Raw genomic sequence first — 15,459 nt, 5'->3', positions numbered from 1 at the left:
GGGTAATCTTCCAGTCTTACATGGAGAGAAGACAGAATACCTGAAGATTCTCCACCACAGGACAGAAGACTGGTGAAACAGAGTCCCACGACAGTAGCCACCATTTGTGGGTGACATGTTCTGCCAGACACTGTTAGGTCCCGACCATAAGAATTCTATAAGGTCAGTACTATCATCCTCATTGTACTGATGGCAGAACAGAAAGGTTACATAATTTCTTCAAGTGGCAGAGTTTGTTAGGGAAAGGTTTATAGGAAAGGAGATCTTGGAATTGAGCAGTTCCAGGATGGGACACTTAAGGAGAAGTAAGAATGATTAAAGGCATAGAACATACCACAGTGTGGCCCCTTTTAGGGCCTATGGGTATTTTCATTTAGCAAGTATGATTTGAGCTTAGGTGCAGCTTTCAGATGGGAAACTAGAGAGAGGCGCAAGGAATTAGATGGAGAATCAGAGCAGATGATTAGAAGCCTTGTTTGCCTTTAGGCAACTGAGATTCAGTGGATGTTTTTGGCAGAAGAGTAACATGAATAGACTCACATTTTAATAAAAATCATTCCTCCATAGGATCAAAGGTGACTTGATTGGTATGAGAGCCAAGGGAAAATTTATAAAGACTAGATGGAGGCAAAAGTGGTTTTGTTCCAACAAAGAGGAGTGAGCTGAGAAGTTTGGGTGAGTGGAGAAGGGAGAGGATGGTTGAGTACAGGGAAGACAGGGATCAATCATATCTAATGCCGCAGAAACATAAGAGGTATTTTCACAGTCTTAGGTGTTAACATTAAAAGGTTGTGGTGAATTTTCCTAGTGCAATTTTACTAGTGTGTTTGATGTGAAAGTCTTACATTGTGACTTAGGTGTAAGTGAGATTTGAAGAGGTAGCCACAGCAAATGGAGTATATTTAGTTTCATCCAAAGGCAAGAGACAGGAGAAAGTGGCATGAGTGTTAAACCAGTGGTATGTAAGGATGTTTTGCAATTTTTTTAAGAAAGAATTTCCTATCTCATATTCCCAAAGTACATTTTTAAAAAGACTTCTCTTATGATGTTTGCCTTGCTAATGACAGATTTAAGTATTTATCTATGACTGTAATCTCAACTAGTTGATGAGCTCTTGGAAGACCAGGATTATATTTTATTCATTATTTTAATCCCCATAGCATGCAAATTTCTAGATGCATATGAAATGAGAATTTAATAAAATTTAATTCATCAGTATGTAGTATTTCATCTTTCAAATGATTCTCAAACATTTAGCCTGGAATTGCAAATCTTGTTCACAGTAAAATGTAAAATACCCCAAGTGGGTCTTTCTGATGAAAAGCAGCTCAGTATTGAGCAGTGGTTCTCAAAGTATGGTCCTCAATCCAGCAGCATCAACATCACCCGGGACATTGTTGGAAATACAGATTCTCCAGTCCCACACAAAATTACTGAATGGAAACTCTGGGGATGGGGCCTCACAACCTGTCTTCTACAAGCTCTCCAAGGAATTTTGATTTGCCCTAACATTGAGAGAATCATTGAGGTAGAGAAACACAATCCTTGGATTTAATCATATCTGTTTCACACCTCATTTTTGGCTCGTAATTTTTGGCACTTACGAGCCAAGTGCAGTGAGCATGTTATTAATGATTACATAATGCAGTTTTCTTAAGCAAGGAAGGTGGGGTATCCGGAGAAATAGCTGCAAGAATTGAGTGACAGGCATTTAGCTCGCTATCTGATACAATGTCAATATTAAATAGATACTATTTTTCCCATTCAATATACAATGTGCAATTATGGAATTATGGCTTAATAGAGAAGCCTAGAACTAGCAAAGTAAAAACAAGAGGGGTGGGAATCAGTGTACACTGAACACTTACTTTTCCCTGTTTATTACTCAGTCCTGAGTATTTTCATCTAATGTTATCTATATTAGAACCAAGCCCACTTCCTTCAAAGTCTATTTTACTTTTACCATCGTTCCAGTCACGCTTGTGCCAAGAATGAGTTCATTAATTACAAATGACAAATAAAATAAAAGGCTTCTATACAGAAGTCAGCTTTCCACTTCACAGTCTTAAATTCTTTTCTATTTTTCAACTAGGAGAAAAATAGCATCCTATGGTGAATGCTTTAATAGCAAAATTCTAAATAAGGAAGATTTCTCATATTTGAGGAAAATAAAGGCACTAATGCTTGTTTGCCCTGTAAATGCTTTTTATCATCTTGCAGGAATGGGAAGATAAAAGGATCAATCACAGGGAAAGGCATGCATTTTTCAGAGCTTTGTCTCTTACTATTGTTCAGCTTTAGCAAGGGTATTAAAACAGCATCCTATAAACAGCACTTATTCATACTGCTCACATTTTCATATAGCTTTCCCTGATCCTCTATCTGTAAATGCAAGGTCAGCTTAACACCGTTATGAAGAAAACCCTTCTGAAACCACACCTCTCCCTTTCTTTCATGCTTCAAATATGTATCTCTGAGCCCTGTTCTTGAATTGACATACATTTAAAAACAATTCAATCATGGATTGATCAGCTGATCCAGTGATATACAGACTACAGCTTGCTTTTGCCATTGTTTCTCTTTGTTACTAGTGGGCCTTTGTTTGAATCCTGCAGCATCAGCCCTGACTGCAAAAACTGATTGACTGAGCTATGCCACAGGGCATAAAATAACAAAGGAAGAAAAATATGAACAGTTAGTGAAAGGAGCCCCAGGAAAAGACATAAATAAATGTAGCATACCCAAATACTGCAGCACTGGTAGAATCCTAACCAGGGCAAGAAAAACCAGATAACAGTGTCTTTATTTTAATGTTTGAAAGGTGAATTCAAGGAGAGATACTGTGTTCCAAGAACTATGTTAAGCCTTCGAATGATCATTTTCTAAACACATGAAACAAATTCGCCCACTCATAGATAATGCTGAACCTAAATAGTCTTCACACTTTGGGCTCTTTTAGATAATATGGTAATGATATTTTAAAGAAGTCCACATAGATAATAATCATCAAGTCAATAAATACAGACAGGCTACGTCTATGCTAACATTTGCATATAAATCCATTTGAGTGAAATATTAAAAACTCAGCATTTAGCCTTTTCCAGGAATTTGAATAGGACCTAATAAAATTTCTAAATTTTCTGTGAGGTTTGTATATACACAAGGAAATCACGGCCTTTTAAAATCTCAAGGTTGGAAAGGACCTTAGAGGTCAGATGATCCAGCTTTTTTTGTTTTGCGATGAGTTGTTTGGGAAAAGCATTATTATCAAGTGTCCTCTACTGAAGACTCGCACACAATGGGTAACTTGGGAAGAAGCTCAGCATCTGGGCACTCTGATGACAATTTATATAGCAATTTCAGACAAAATATGCTTTAATCAGTGAAAAAGATCATTTTGAGCTCGATGCCTTTTGCAAGAAAGCACAGCATTTATATTGAATCAAATGAAGAGATTTCCTTAAAATGACTTTGTTTATACTGTACTGGGCTGATTTCTCAAGACTTCCTTCTCTGCTCTTCTTCTTCTTCTCCTTCCTTTTCTTTATCTTTCCCTCCCCTCTTTCTCTTCTCCTTCTCTCTCTCTCTCTCTCTCTTGCTTTCCTCCTTCCTTTGTTCTATAAGTATTAGATAAAAGCTAATTACAGAATCCATTTCAGGAATCTGTATTCAGGAATAGAAGTACACTTAATAAAGCTATGTAGACAAAAATGTGAGGCTGAAGAGAAAGAGTGAGTTGGAGCTGGACTATTCTGTGTGAGAAATTAACAGAATTTGTGTGTGGGTACAGTCAGATGGGAGATGGGAAGAGGATCTGAGCAATTGTTCTGAAATAGCTACCTGTGAAGAATTCTCAGAAGCTAGAATGAGTTACAGATATTTATGACCAGTTATAATTCAATTTTTTAAAATGTTTGCTGGGCAGTGCTGTAATATAATGCCTTTCTGTTTCCTCAAGACGTTAATCAAGTACGCTCACATGAAATAATTTTGTGTTAAGTGGGGTGAATGAAAATAAACAAAGAAATGAACAAAACCTGCTTTTAGAGGAAATATGGAAAGTACAAATATATGCTCATTTATTGATCATGGTGGCAGTTCCATTGCAGGAGAGATTGTTCAATAGCAAAATGTATAATGGTTTGGATCTAATTAAAAAATTACCAGCCATGCAAAAAGAAATATTTAAAAGGATGTTATATGTGTGTTTCCTATGTTCAAAAATCTCGAACATATATTGGACATATTAAATGGAGACATGGAAATATAAAAGTGTCTCAAATCAGATTTCTAGAGATTGAATTTCTGATACCTGGGATGGAAAAAATTTACTGGATGACATTAATGGCAGATTATAAATTTCAGAAGAAAAATTGATAACTTGAAGACAGCAACAGAATCAATCCACAATGTAACACACATACACACAAAGAATTAAACAAAAGACATAAAAAAGCATAAATGAACTGTGAAAAAGCTAAATATATGTGTAAAGTCCTGGAGAAATAAGAATAGGTAGAAAAAAATTATTTGTAAAAAACAGTAGTTCACAATTTTCTAAGTTTGATGAATGTGAATATCTACTTCATCAAGAATGTGATGAATGTGAATGAATCACTTAACTGCAAGCTCAAGAAACATGAAGAATATTATACAAGGCATATAATAATAAAACTATGGAAGCCAGCAACAAAGAATGTAAAGAAAATCTTTAAAACAGGCAGAGAGAAAAAAAAACAGATATCACATAAATAGGAACAGATATAAGAATGACAACAGATTTCTTTTTGGAGGTAATGTAAGTAGGATGTGAAGCACAATTTTTAAAGTATTGAAAGAAATAAAAAATCAACTTAGAATACTTTACCCATCAAAAATATCTTTCAAACAATAAAGTGAAATAAAGACATTTTCAGAAATAAAAAAGCTAAAAGAATTTATCACAATCAGATTTGTAAAAAAAAAGTTAAAGTAAGTCCTTTACACTTTGGGAGGCCGAGACGGGTGGATCATGAGGTCAGGAGATCGAGGCCATCCTGGCTAACACGGTGAAACCTCGTCTCTACTACAAAATACAAAAAAAACTAGCCGGGTGAGGTGGCGGGCGCCTGTAGTCCCAGCTACTCGGGAGGCTGAGGCAGGAGAATGGCGTAAGCCCAGGAGGCGGAGCTTGCAGTGAGCTGAGATCCGGCCACTGCACTCCAGCCTGGGAGACAGAGCGAGACTCCGTCTCAAAAAAAAAAAAAAAAAAAAGTAAGGCCTTTAAACAGAAGGAGAGTAACAGTGAATGGAAACCAAGATGTAAAGGAAGGAAGAGCAATAGGTATGATAACTACCTTCATAAATATAGAGATTTTTTTCTTATTATTTAAATATTTTGAAGACATAATTCAATGTTTTAAGGAAAAATAAGAGCAATGTATTGTAGAGCAAGTGGAAATAAGAAGATAGCAATAGCACAAAGGCTGGGAAGAGAAAAATGGAAGTTGTTATGCATATGTAAAGTAACACAATATCAATTTAATATCCATTCAGATAAGTTACAGATATGCACAATAAATCATACAGAACAACTAAACGTGAATAATGGTTAATGAGTCAACAAAGGTGATAAAATTAAATAATAATTAATATGCAATCCAGACATGGGAAAAGGGAACAAAGAAATACTTAAGACCAAAAAGAAAAAATCAAAAATTTTAATTATACATGAAGAGTAAGTTTTAGAGATCTGCTGTACAACATAGTACTCAGAGTTAACCATATTCCATTGTGCACTCTTGTTAAGAAAGTATATCTCATATAAAGTTCTCACTATTAAAAAAATGGGTAGGGGATACAAGTTTACTACTGGAAATAAAGCACATGTATATTACCTTGATTGCAATGATGGTTTCATGGGTACACACCCATGAAATCATATACATTAAATATGTAAAGTTTGTTGCATATCAATTATGTCTCAATAGAGCTGTTAAAAATAAGTGAGCAAATATTATCTGCAAGACTTAAACAAGATTTGGAAGAAAGACTTCATACATAGCAGTGTGGAAATGAAAGGGTGTATGTGCCCTCTTTTAAGATGTAGACCTGTGAAGAGGTATTAAATGAAGAACAGTTATGTAGAAATTCATAAAGTTGAGTAGAATTGCACTGGGGAGTAGGTGGAAATGAAGACAAGTAAAAGGGATTCATTGTATGGACATATCACAGACTGTCTAGCCAGAGAGGTACAATAAATAATCTCCAGAAGCAGAACAATATACTGGCTCAGCCTCAGTTAGAACAGAGGTGAAGCACTTCATCTATTTCCCTGCCACTATGAGCCCCTCAACTATGGGATATTTCAATGGTGATGTTCAGGTGTTCAGGAAGTAGATTTATTTTCATATCAGCTATTTTGCACTGAAATTTTTTTTTTTTTTTTTTTTTTTTTGAGATGGAGTCTCGCTCTGCCGCCCAGGCTGGAGTGCAGTGGCCGGATCTCAGCTCACTGCAAGCTCCGCCTCCCGGGTTCACGCCATTCTCCTGCCTCAGCCTCCCGAGTAGCTGGGACTACAGGCGCCCACCACCGCGCCCGGCTAGTTTTTTGTATTTTTTAATAGAGACGGGGTTTCACCGTGTTAGCCAGGATGGTCTCGATCTCCTGACCTCGTGATCCGCCCGTCTCGGCCTCCCAATGCACTGAAATTTGAAGAAATGCCTATTCTAATTTAGATGAGGTGGAACTATGCTCATACTGGAAAAAGAGAGTAACACAAAGGAAAAAGAAGAGGAAACATCTAGCCTAGGGTTAAGAGGAAAAGATTTGTGATATGGAACAAGTTCATCTTTCTGTATTAATTTTCCTTTTTGTTAAAGAGTGGGTAATACTTACCTTGAGCTACTTATGAAGATTAAATAAAATATGTATGAAATACTTAGCACAATGTCTGGTACATAGTTAATTCTCCCTAACTGGAAAGTATTACTTTTAGACTTCAGAAAGGAGACTTCTTCAAATAAAAATATATTTTCTTTTCTCCAGGTTCTCAAAATTTGACAGCAAAATCTAATTATGATAGCTTACATAAAAACCTTGGTTCATTGTAGTTAATTAAACTGAAGAATCCATCCATAATGATTTAGCATTTTTTTCTTATTTCTAATGAAAAAGTCCACCCAGGGAAAGTGCCATGGATTTTCTGTTATATATCACAAAACAGAATGTAAAAGAATCAGGTTGCCAGGCGCGGTGGCTCAAGCCTGTAATCCCAGCACTTTGGGAGGCCGAGACGGGCGGATCATGAGGTCAGAAGATCGAGACCATCCTGGCTAACACGGTGAAACCCCGTCTCTACTACAAAATACAAAAAAAACCTGGCCGGGTGAGGTGGCGGGCGCCTGTAGTCCCAGCTACTCGGGAGGCTGAGGCAGGAGAATGGCGTAAGCCCAGGAGGCGGAGCTTGCAGTGAGCTGAGATCCGGCCACTGCACTCCAGCCTGGGAGACAGAGCGAGACTCCGTCTCAAAAAAAAAAAAAAAAAAAAAAAAAAAAAGAATCAGGTTGATCAATGATGTCTTTTTTGTCTCCTGTAGCACTGCACTCAAAGACTATCATATATATAGATCAGACTTTTCTCAAATCCAGAAAAATTTAGGTAAAAAATATTGGTTTCAATTTTCTTATATTTCTACAATAAACTTGCATCAACCGTGTAATAAAACATTGATTTAAAGGTTAATATAAGAAATAAAGTAAAATTGACTTTAAATAAAAAATAGAAAAATGGTAGATTTAAACCCAATAATAGCAATAATCATTAAATGTTAATGTTCTGAACATCCAATTAAAATGCAGAGATTGTTGGATTGGATAGAAATGCAAGATTCAACTCTATATAAATTGTACAATATATCCAGTTTAAATATAAATACACAAATAGATGAAAAGTCAGAAAAACAAAAAATACTATGCCAACACTAAAAGGAATATTGTAGTTACTATTTTGATATCAGAGAATGTACACTTTAGAATAAAGAATATTTCAGAGTTAAAAAAGTAATTTTTATGAAAGGTCATAAAAATCCTAAGTGTTTATGTACCAAATAGCAGAGCTTTAAAATACACGAAGCAAAATCTCATAGAATGGCAAGGAGAACAGACAAATCTACCAATAAAGTCGGAGATGTTATTATCTTTCTCTGAGTAACTGAGAGGAGAAATAAAAAGATAATGGACAAGTATGTAAGAGACATGAATGACACTATAAAATAATTTGTCCTGATGGATATTACAGAATACTTCATCCAACAAGAGCAAAATGCACACCCATTTAGGTTCTTTAAAAAAAAAAAAAAATCCATTTACTAAATAGACCATATTTAGGACTATAAAATGAGTCCCAATAGAATTTCAAAAATTCAGATCATACTAAAGAAATTCTCTTATAATAAAAGAAAATTAAATTAGAAATCAACAACAGAAAATCTCAGGAAAATTCCCAAATACTTGAAAATTTAATAACACTTTTGTTCATAATCTGTGAGTCAAATTAGAACTCGAAGGAAAGTTAGAAATAATTTTGAATGGAATAAAACTCATAACACAACCTATCAAAATTTCTGTATGCAGGTAAAGCTACACTTAAGAATTTTACGGCACTAAACACCTATTAAAAAGAGGAAAATGATTTTAGTTTCTACCTTATAAACAACAAAATGAAGAGCAAATGAAATCAATTATACAATAGAAAAAAATTGATAAATATTAGAGTGAAATTTAATAAAATTGAAAACAAAACATATATACAAATAAATTAAAGAAAACCAAAACCAGGTTCTGTGAGAAGATCGATAATATTGATTTAGCCAGTCTGATCAAGAAACAAAGTAAAAATATAAATGATAAATACCAAGAATGAGAGAAATGATATTATTTTACAGACATTAAAAAGTATAATACAGGAGTATTATGAAAACATGTATTCAAATAAATATGTATATATACATATATAGAGAGAGGTAAAATGAAGACATTTTTAAAAAGGTACAAACCACAATCCCTCACTCTACAAGAAATTAAAACTTGAAAAGCTTTATATCTATAAGAAATATATAATTTGTAGTTAACATTTTTTTAAAAACAAAACAACAGTCTTGGTTCAAATATTTTCACCAGTGACCTTTATATAAACAATGTATGTTCTATCCATATTTTCCCCCAAAACTTGAAAAGAAATAAATATTCTATTACTAATACTATTACTAATACAAAAATTACATGGAGATATTTCAAGAAAGAAAATGCATATATCAATACTCCTCATAAACATAGATGCAAAAAGTCTTAGCAAAATTTTTGCTAATAAAATTCGGCAATATATAAAAAAAGATAATACATCAAGACAAAGTGGCGTTTACACCAGAGATGCAAGTTCGGTTTATCATTTCATAATAAATCAATGTCATTTACTACATTATCAAATTTAAAAACCATATGATCATCTCAACAGACGTGCAAATGCATTTTACCAAAACAAAATTAAAATTAAAAAAACCCTCAAGACTTAGAAAACAAAAACAAAAACACTTTTAGCAAACTAAGAATACAAGGAAAGTTTCTCAAGCTTGTAAAGGACATCTACTAAATTCATACTTAATGAGAAGAAACTAATTGCGTTCCTTTTAAGATTAGCAATAAAGTATGTTTATTCTCTCTACTTGTTTTCCACCTTGTACCAGAGCTTCTAGTTAGTGCAATAACATAAGAAAAGTAAACAAAATACATTTATATAAAAAAAGAAGCTTAGGTTTTTTTTTTTTTTAATTTTACTTTAAGTTCTGAGATACATGTACAGAACATGCAGATGTGTTATATAAGTATACGTGTGCCATGGTGGTTTACTTGCAGATAGGATAATTGTTTTTGTGGAGAATCACATGGAATTCACTAAAGTGCTACTAGAACTAATGAGTCAATTTAGCAAGATTGCAAGATACATGATAAATACGCAAAAAGAAAAAAAGGAATTCATGTTGGGTACAAAGAATCGGACATTAAAATAAAATAAAATATCATACATAATAATGAATTACTTACCTGATAAAAGACTTGCAACCAGTGTATTAAAAAAATTCTGCATCAAGAATATAAAAACTGAAAAAGAGAAAACAAAACATTTTATTTAATTAAACTAAAGATCTTCTGCACAGCAAAAGAAACTATCATCAGAGTGAAGAACGGGAGAAAATTTGTGCATATGAAGCAATGCACAATATCATCTGTCATTTGGGAAATACAAAATTAAAACCCCCATGAGATATCACTATACAGCTGTTGGAACACCAAAAAGTAACCAAGACTAATGACTTTGTGACAGAAAGTAAACAGTAGCTGGCTGTGCAGAAGTGGGCAAGGAGGATTGGGAGGGAGAAACTACAAAGAACATGAGAAAACATTTGGGGATGATGAACATCAGGAAACTTTAAGGGTATTGATATGTTTATTATCTTAATGATAATGATAGTTTCATAGATATGTACATATGGCTCAAAACTCATAAAATTGTACATTCTAAATGCATCCAGAACAAGTTCAGAGACAGTTTCCAGAATTAGATGGAGAGTTATAAAACATGAAGCCCTAGTATAATAGCACATTCATTAAAAATTTCATGAGAGACTAAGGAAACATTTTATTATCTTAGTAAGGACGATGAATTTCTTACCCAGGAAAATATCTGGATTTGGTGCATGTAGGTGTGTATACGTATGTATGTGTGTATGTGTATGTATATATTAATGTTAGGGGAAAACAAACATTGAAATTAAATATTGTACACAATAGCTAATTACCTAAAAAAGTAGATGATATACATATATACATACACATATATATATATACACACATATCCATGTGACATAATGCTCTTATTTTTGAAATTGGTTTAAACATAATATCCATTTCACAAGATTCTCGTGAAAATTAAATGAGTTAACATTTAAGATATTTATAATGTTAGCCAGCCCAACGTAAGTAAGTCCTTGAATGCTAGACATTATTCTTGGTCAGAATTAGTTGCTTTATATATTCATAGTGATGTTTTGAATATCCTCAACAAACATTTTAAAGAAACTTTTGATTTCCTCTCTCAATCCAGCAATGCCCAGTTGGTTAATATTTGTCTTAACATCTGCCTCTCAAAATTATTACTTTAACATGCTAAGTGTACCTAGGTAATCTGAAGATTATATGTTTTGCCTTATCCATCAACAGTTAGTTTATTTTTATTGCTATATAATTCCTTTGAGATTATACTCATCACTTTATTTCCTTTCCACTTACATAATTTTAAATTACAATTTTTGGCATAAATGAAATTGACCTTATTACCTCTCAAGGTAACAGATAACTATCTATCTGGATAAAGGTTACTTTTCTTCATGGAGATATCCGTATCTGTTTACAGTGGAGTGAGAAGGAAAATTGATCCATAAAAATTAACTGAGGCTAGTTAAAAAATGCTGTTTTATTATTTTTATTTCTAATTTGTCTCAGAATTTTTCATTGTCTCATGTTTGAAGAGCTCACCCATAAATAAAGCACACTTTACAATCTATAATCAATCAGGAAGCAGGGGAATAAACATCTGTAGCTGCAAGTCATCAATTAATTAAATGTTTATGATGCCATGATGACAACCTCAGTGTCTACATAGAATTGTGATGAACGTATTACCTAAAGAAGCAAACATATTTGTCTTATTCAGTGGGCATGGACTCCTCTCTCCATAGATGATAGATAGATAGATGATGGATAGATAGATACATAGATACATAGATAGATATAAATAGATTCATAACTGTATACACAAATACTCATACTGACTGCACACACATACAAATTAATACATATTCATATGTAACCATATATAGACATAGTTATACATATTTTGTATATGTATGCAATATTTCACACTGCATTTAAATACAAATTCTGATACATTAGTTGGTAGATACATGGGCACATTTGTATATACATGTATATACATGTATGTACTTATATATACATGTATATACTTATATGTTAAAAGTACATAATGTACTTTTAATATTTTGTGTGCACTAACCTAGCAAGACATTCTTAATTTCTTGAGCACAGGAATGTAAACTATATTTGAATGTTCTTTCACTCTGAGGGAAACTACAAAAGTTAGAATTGGTTAGGCAGGATGAACGAATAAATGTGAATTGTTACATGTGAACTTGGTTAATGCAAATTTTGCTGGCTGTACATACATTTTGTAGACCTAATGATTTTTGAAAACTATTTCCATGGCTGTTTATGTCTCATGTGGAAATCTAAATGGGATCTTACAGGTACTGGATTAAAGAATTTAGCTATTGTCAAATATTGCTGGTCTCTGCTTTTTAATTTTTCTTTCCTCAGAGTTCTCCTGCCTTTAATACATGCTTAGACTTAGTAGGCCAGAAGTAGAACTCTCTAGCTAATATTTTCCCCTTCTATTGTACAAAGGAATTGTTCTTTAATGCTTACATGGTTATTTGAGTTTTACCATAGAATGCTGTGCACTGCAGTTTTGCTTTGAAATGAATGATCTTCGTTTTTGTTTCAAGGTAAACAATTTTCTGCAGTGTTTTGTTGCATATTGTTTGGGGTCATTCTATTGCTTAGATGTAGAAGGGGATTTTTAAAAATAATCGCTGCTGTGAACAATTAACTGTTTGATCATCAATGCTTCCTTTATTTTTTTTTCTTCATGTTCTTCCTTTTGTATTGGGTTTAAGTCCCTGTCTGTCCTCTATGACACATCAGGATATGACTAGCTGGTACCACTCACAGTGGAGGCGATTTCATCTTTGTTCAAAAGTACTCTGTTTCTCAGAAGTCATACAGACATCTTAGAAAGAATGGGTGATTAAATTGTTTTCGGCAGCAGTTAAACTTATCTGACCACATACTCTCTTTGTTTAGGATTTAGAACATTTTCCCCTTTTCATTTCAGAGGATATAATCAGGCTTAATTTCTCCCTGTATCTTCTGCACATTTTGCTCTTTAAACGTTTTATATAGAAAGAGTGATTCTCAGTTGTTCTGGACTTATCTTCCAGTATAAAAACTTATTATTGTTCAGCAATGTAAGCAGCAGAGGTAATACCCCGTTTTTAAACTTCCAATTGGAGCTCTATTTTCTAGACAGTGAATAGAAGACTATTTTATAAATAGCATTTCACCTCATTGTTTGTATCATTTCTTCTATTAAACTAGGTTCTGTGTACATATGAAAGCTGGGTGAAAGATTTGGCAAGAGATTGGTATGAACCAGCTGAAAAATGATGTACTCCCCTGCTGAGAGTCTAGTCTAATTTCCTTCACTTTTCCTGGAACTTGAGAGAAAAATGACAATTGATGTTCTTTGGGAATTGGTTTAAAGATGATGAAGGACATTTCGGTGACAATGAGTGCTGTCCAAATAAAAGGCAGGGACAGACCTAGAGGCATACAAAATACTGTGTTTGTTAGGGCAATGAAGGGTCTAAACAAGAAGAAAAATAAAACTTGTCATTATTATACATTTTATACAATTTTCATTCTTATAAATTTATAAAAATAGTGTATTGGCGTTCATCCACGCACATCGATAATTTGGTAGAGATAATCCTGACCCAATTAAGTATTAACATCTTGTACTGTCGTTTTGGGGGATAATTTCACAGAACACATAAATTAGTTTTCTATATGTGTGTTTAGAGATTGCTTAGCAAAATATAATGGTATTTTAAAAACATACATGCAGCCCGCCGCTCGGCCGCCGCCGCCGTTGCCGCCCCCCTGCCGGCCAGCGTGGGAAGGAGTTGAGGGTCGCCGCCTCCGCCGCTCTGGGGAGAAAGTCAAGCCAAGCCAAGGAGAAGCAGCAGAAGCGACTGGAGGAGCGAGCAGCCATGGATGCTGTGGATGCTGCCAACAGGCTCGGAGACCCTCTGGAGGCTTTCCCAGTGTTCAAGAAACACGACAGAAACGGGTTGAATGTCTCCATTGAATGTAAGCGAGTGTCTGGACCGGAGCCAGCCACCTTGGATTGGGCCTTCGACCTGACCAAAACGAATATGCAAACCATCTGTGAAGTGCAGTTGGAAAGCAAGGTGCGGCGGAAAGGCCTGGGGAAGTTCCTCATGCAGACCCTGCAGCTCATGGCCAACAGCACACAGATGAAGGAGGTTATGCTAACAGTATTCAAATACCATCATGGCGCCTACCCGTTCTTCAGAGAAGCGCTGCCGTTTGAAATTGATGACTCTTCCCCCAGGATATCCGGTTGCTGTGGGGAGGATTGCTCCTAGGAGATCCTGAGCCGGAGGACCAAGTTTGGGGACAGCCAGCACTCCCACGCGGGTAGGCACTGCGGTGGCTGCTGCCACTGAACTCTCAGAGCCACTTTCAAGTCACAGTGCGCTCTCCTAAGGCCTTTCCTCTTTCCTGGTCTCACCCTTTGTCAGGTGTCCTCAGAGCTGTGGCCTCCCCAGCCCTGCACGTGCCAGGTGCACCCTGAGAGCACAGAACCCTGGGGAGAAGTGGTATGAGCTGCTCCTCCTCTCCTAGGAGACCAGAGTGCTAGGAGGGAAAGAAAGAGGGAGGGAAGAGTGGGTGGGGCCTGGCAGTGAAGCTCATCCTCCACAGTGGCTGCCTCCTCACTTGGCTCCTGGGGCCTGCAGTGGAGGTTCTCCCACGTCTGCAGCTCCTAGAGTCCTGGCAACCTCCCCTCCCCTGACACATACACTTGGACAAATGGAATGTTTATGCCCACCTTTATGAAAGTTCTGGAGTCCTGGGTCTGGGGTTTGCTGATCCCCAAAGAGGAACACACTGGGTGTAAGATCTGGGCAAAGAAGGGGGCTTCAGAGAGACTCACACTTTCGCAGATGGAATGCTCTTATGGAGACTGTGGGAAGGTCTTTTGTGCCAAGATGCAGGGTAGTGAAGAAAGCTCTTTCAAGCTGTTTTTATGGATTCGTGGAGTGGGCTCATGTTGAGACCAGCTGACTCTGGGAGGAAGACTGCCTCTCTCCATCACTGTCAGTGAGAGAAAGGCTGAAAGGCCCCGGAATGAGGTGTTCTGTGGAACCCACCATGGGGATGATTGCTTCTCTAGGCTCCTGGGATGTTGTTGCATTCTAAGCTTAACTTCCTGGTCTCATGGCCGTGACTTGAGCTTTTGATTCATAGAAGAAAGCCAGAGGTTCTGCTCGTTCTTGTCTGCCCGCCCTCACCATTCTTTCTCCTCTGCCTCTCACCTCTACCCCAAATACCTCTGCTCTTAGTCTCAAGGGGAGAATAACATCAGGGAGCCCTTCATCTTCCCCAGAAGGACTTCTCGTTTCTTGTATAGTTAACTGCCATTTCTTCTCATCTCTTGGTGCTGATAGCTCTCTAAGGGTAGGGCACCCCTCCCCGCAGCCA

The 15,459-nt window shown here is 35.9% G+C and overlaps 1 protein-coding gene across 1 annotated transcript; it reads left to right on the top strand.

The window, feature by feature from the left end:
• Positions 1 to 13,943: 13,943 nt before the first annotated feature.
• Positions 13,944 to 14,438, top strand: LOC126941197 (N-alpha-acetyltransferase 40-like). The gene has a single exon (XM_050767516.1). It carries the CDS (start codon positions 13,944 to 13,946, stop codon positions 14,340 to 14,342), a length of 399 nt encoding a protein of 132 aa, XP_050623473.1. The 3' UTR covers positions 14,343 to 14,438.
• Positions 14,439 to 15,459: the final 1,021 nt, after the last annotated feature.

The sequence above is a fragment of the Macaca thibetana genome, chromosome 18 (genome assembly GCF_024542745.1).
Source record: "Macaca thibetana thibetana isolate TM-01 chromosome 18, ASM2454274v1, whole genome shotgun sequence".
NCBI lineage: Eukaryota > Metazoa > Chordata > Mammalia > Primates > Cercopithecidae > Macaca > Macaca thibetana.
The sequence above is the reverse complement of the archived record's forward strand: the minus strand, read 5'-3'. Positions and strand labels throughout refer to the sequence as shown.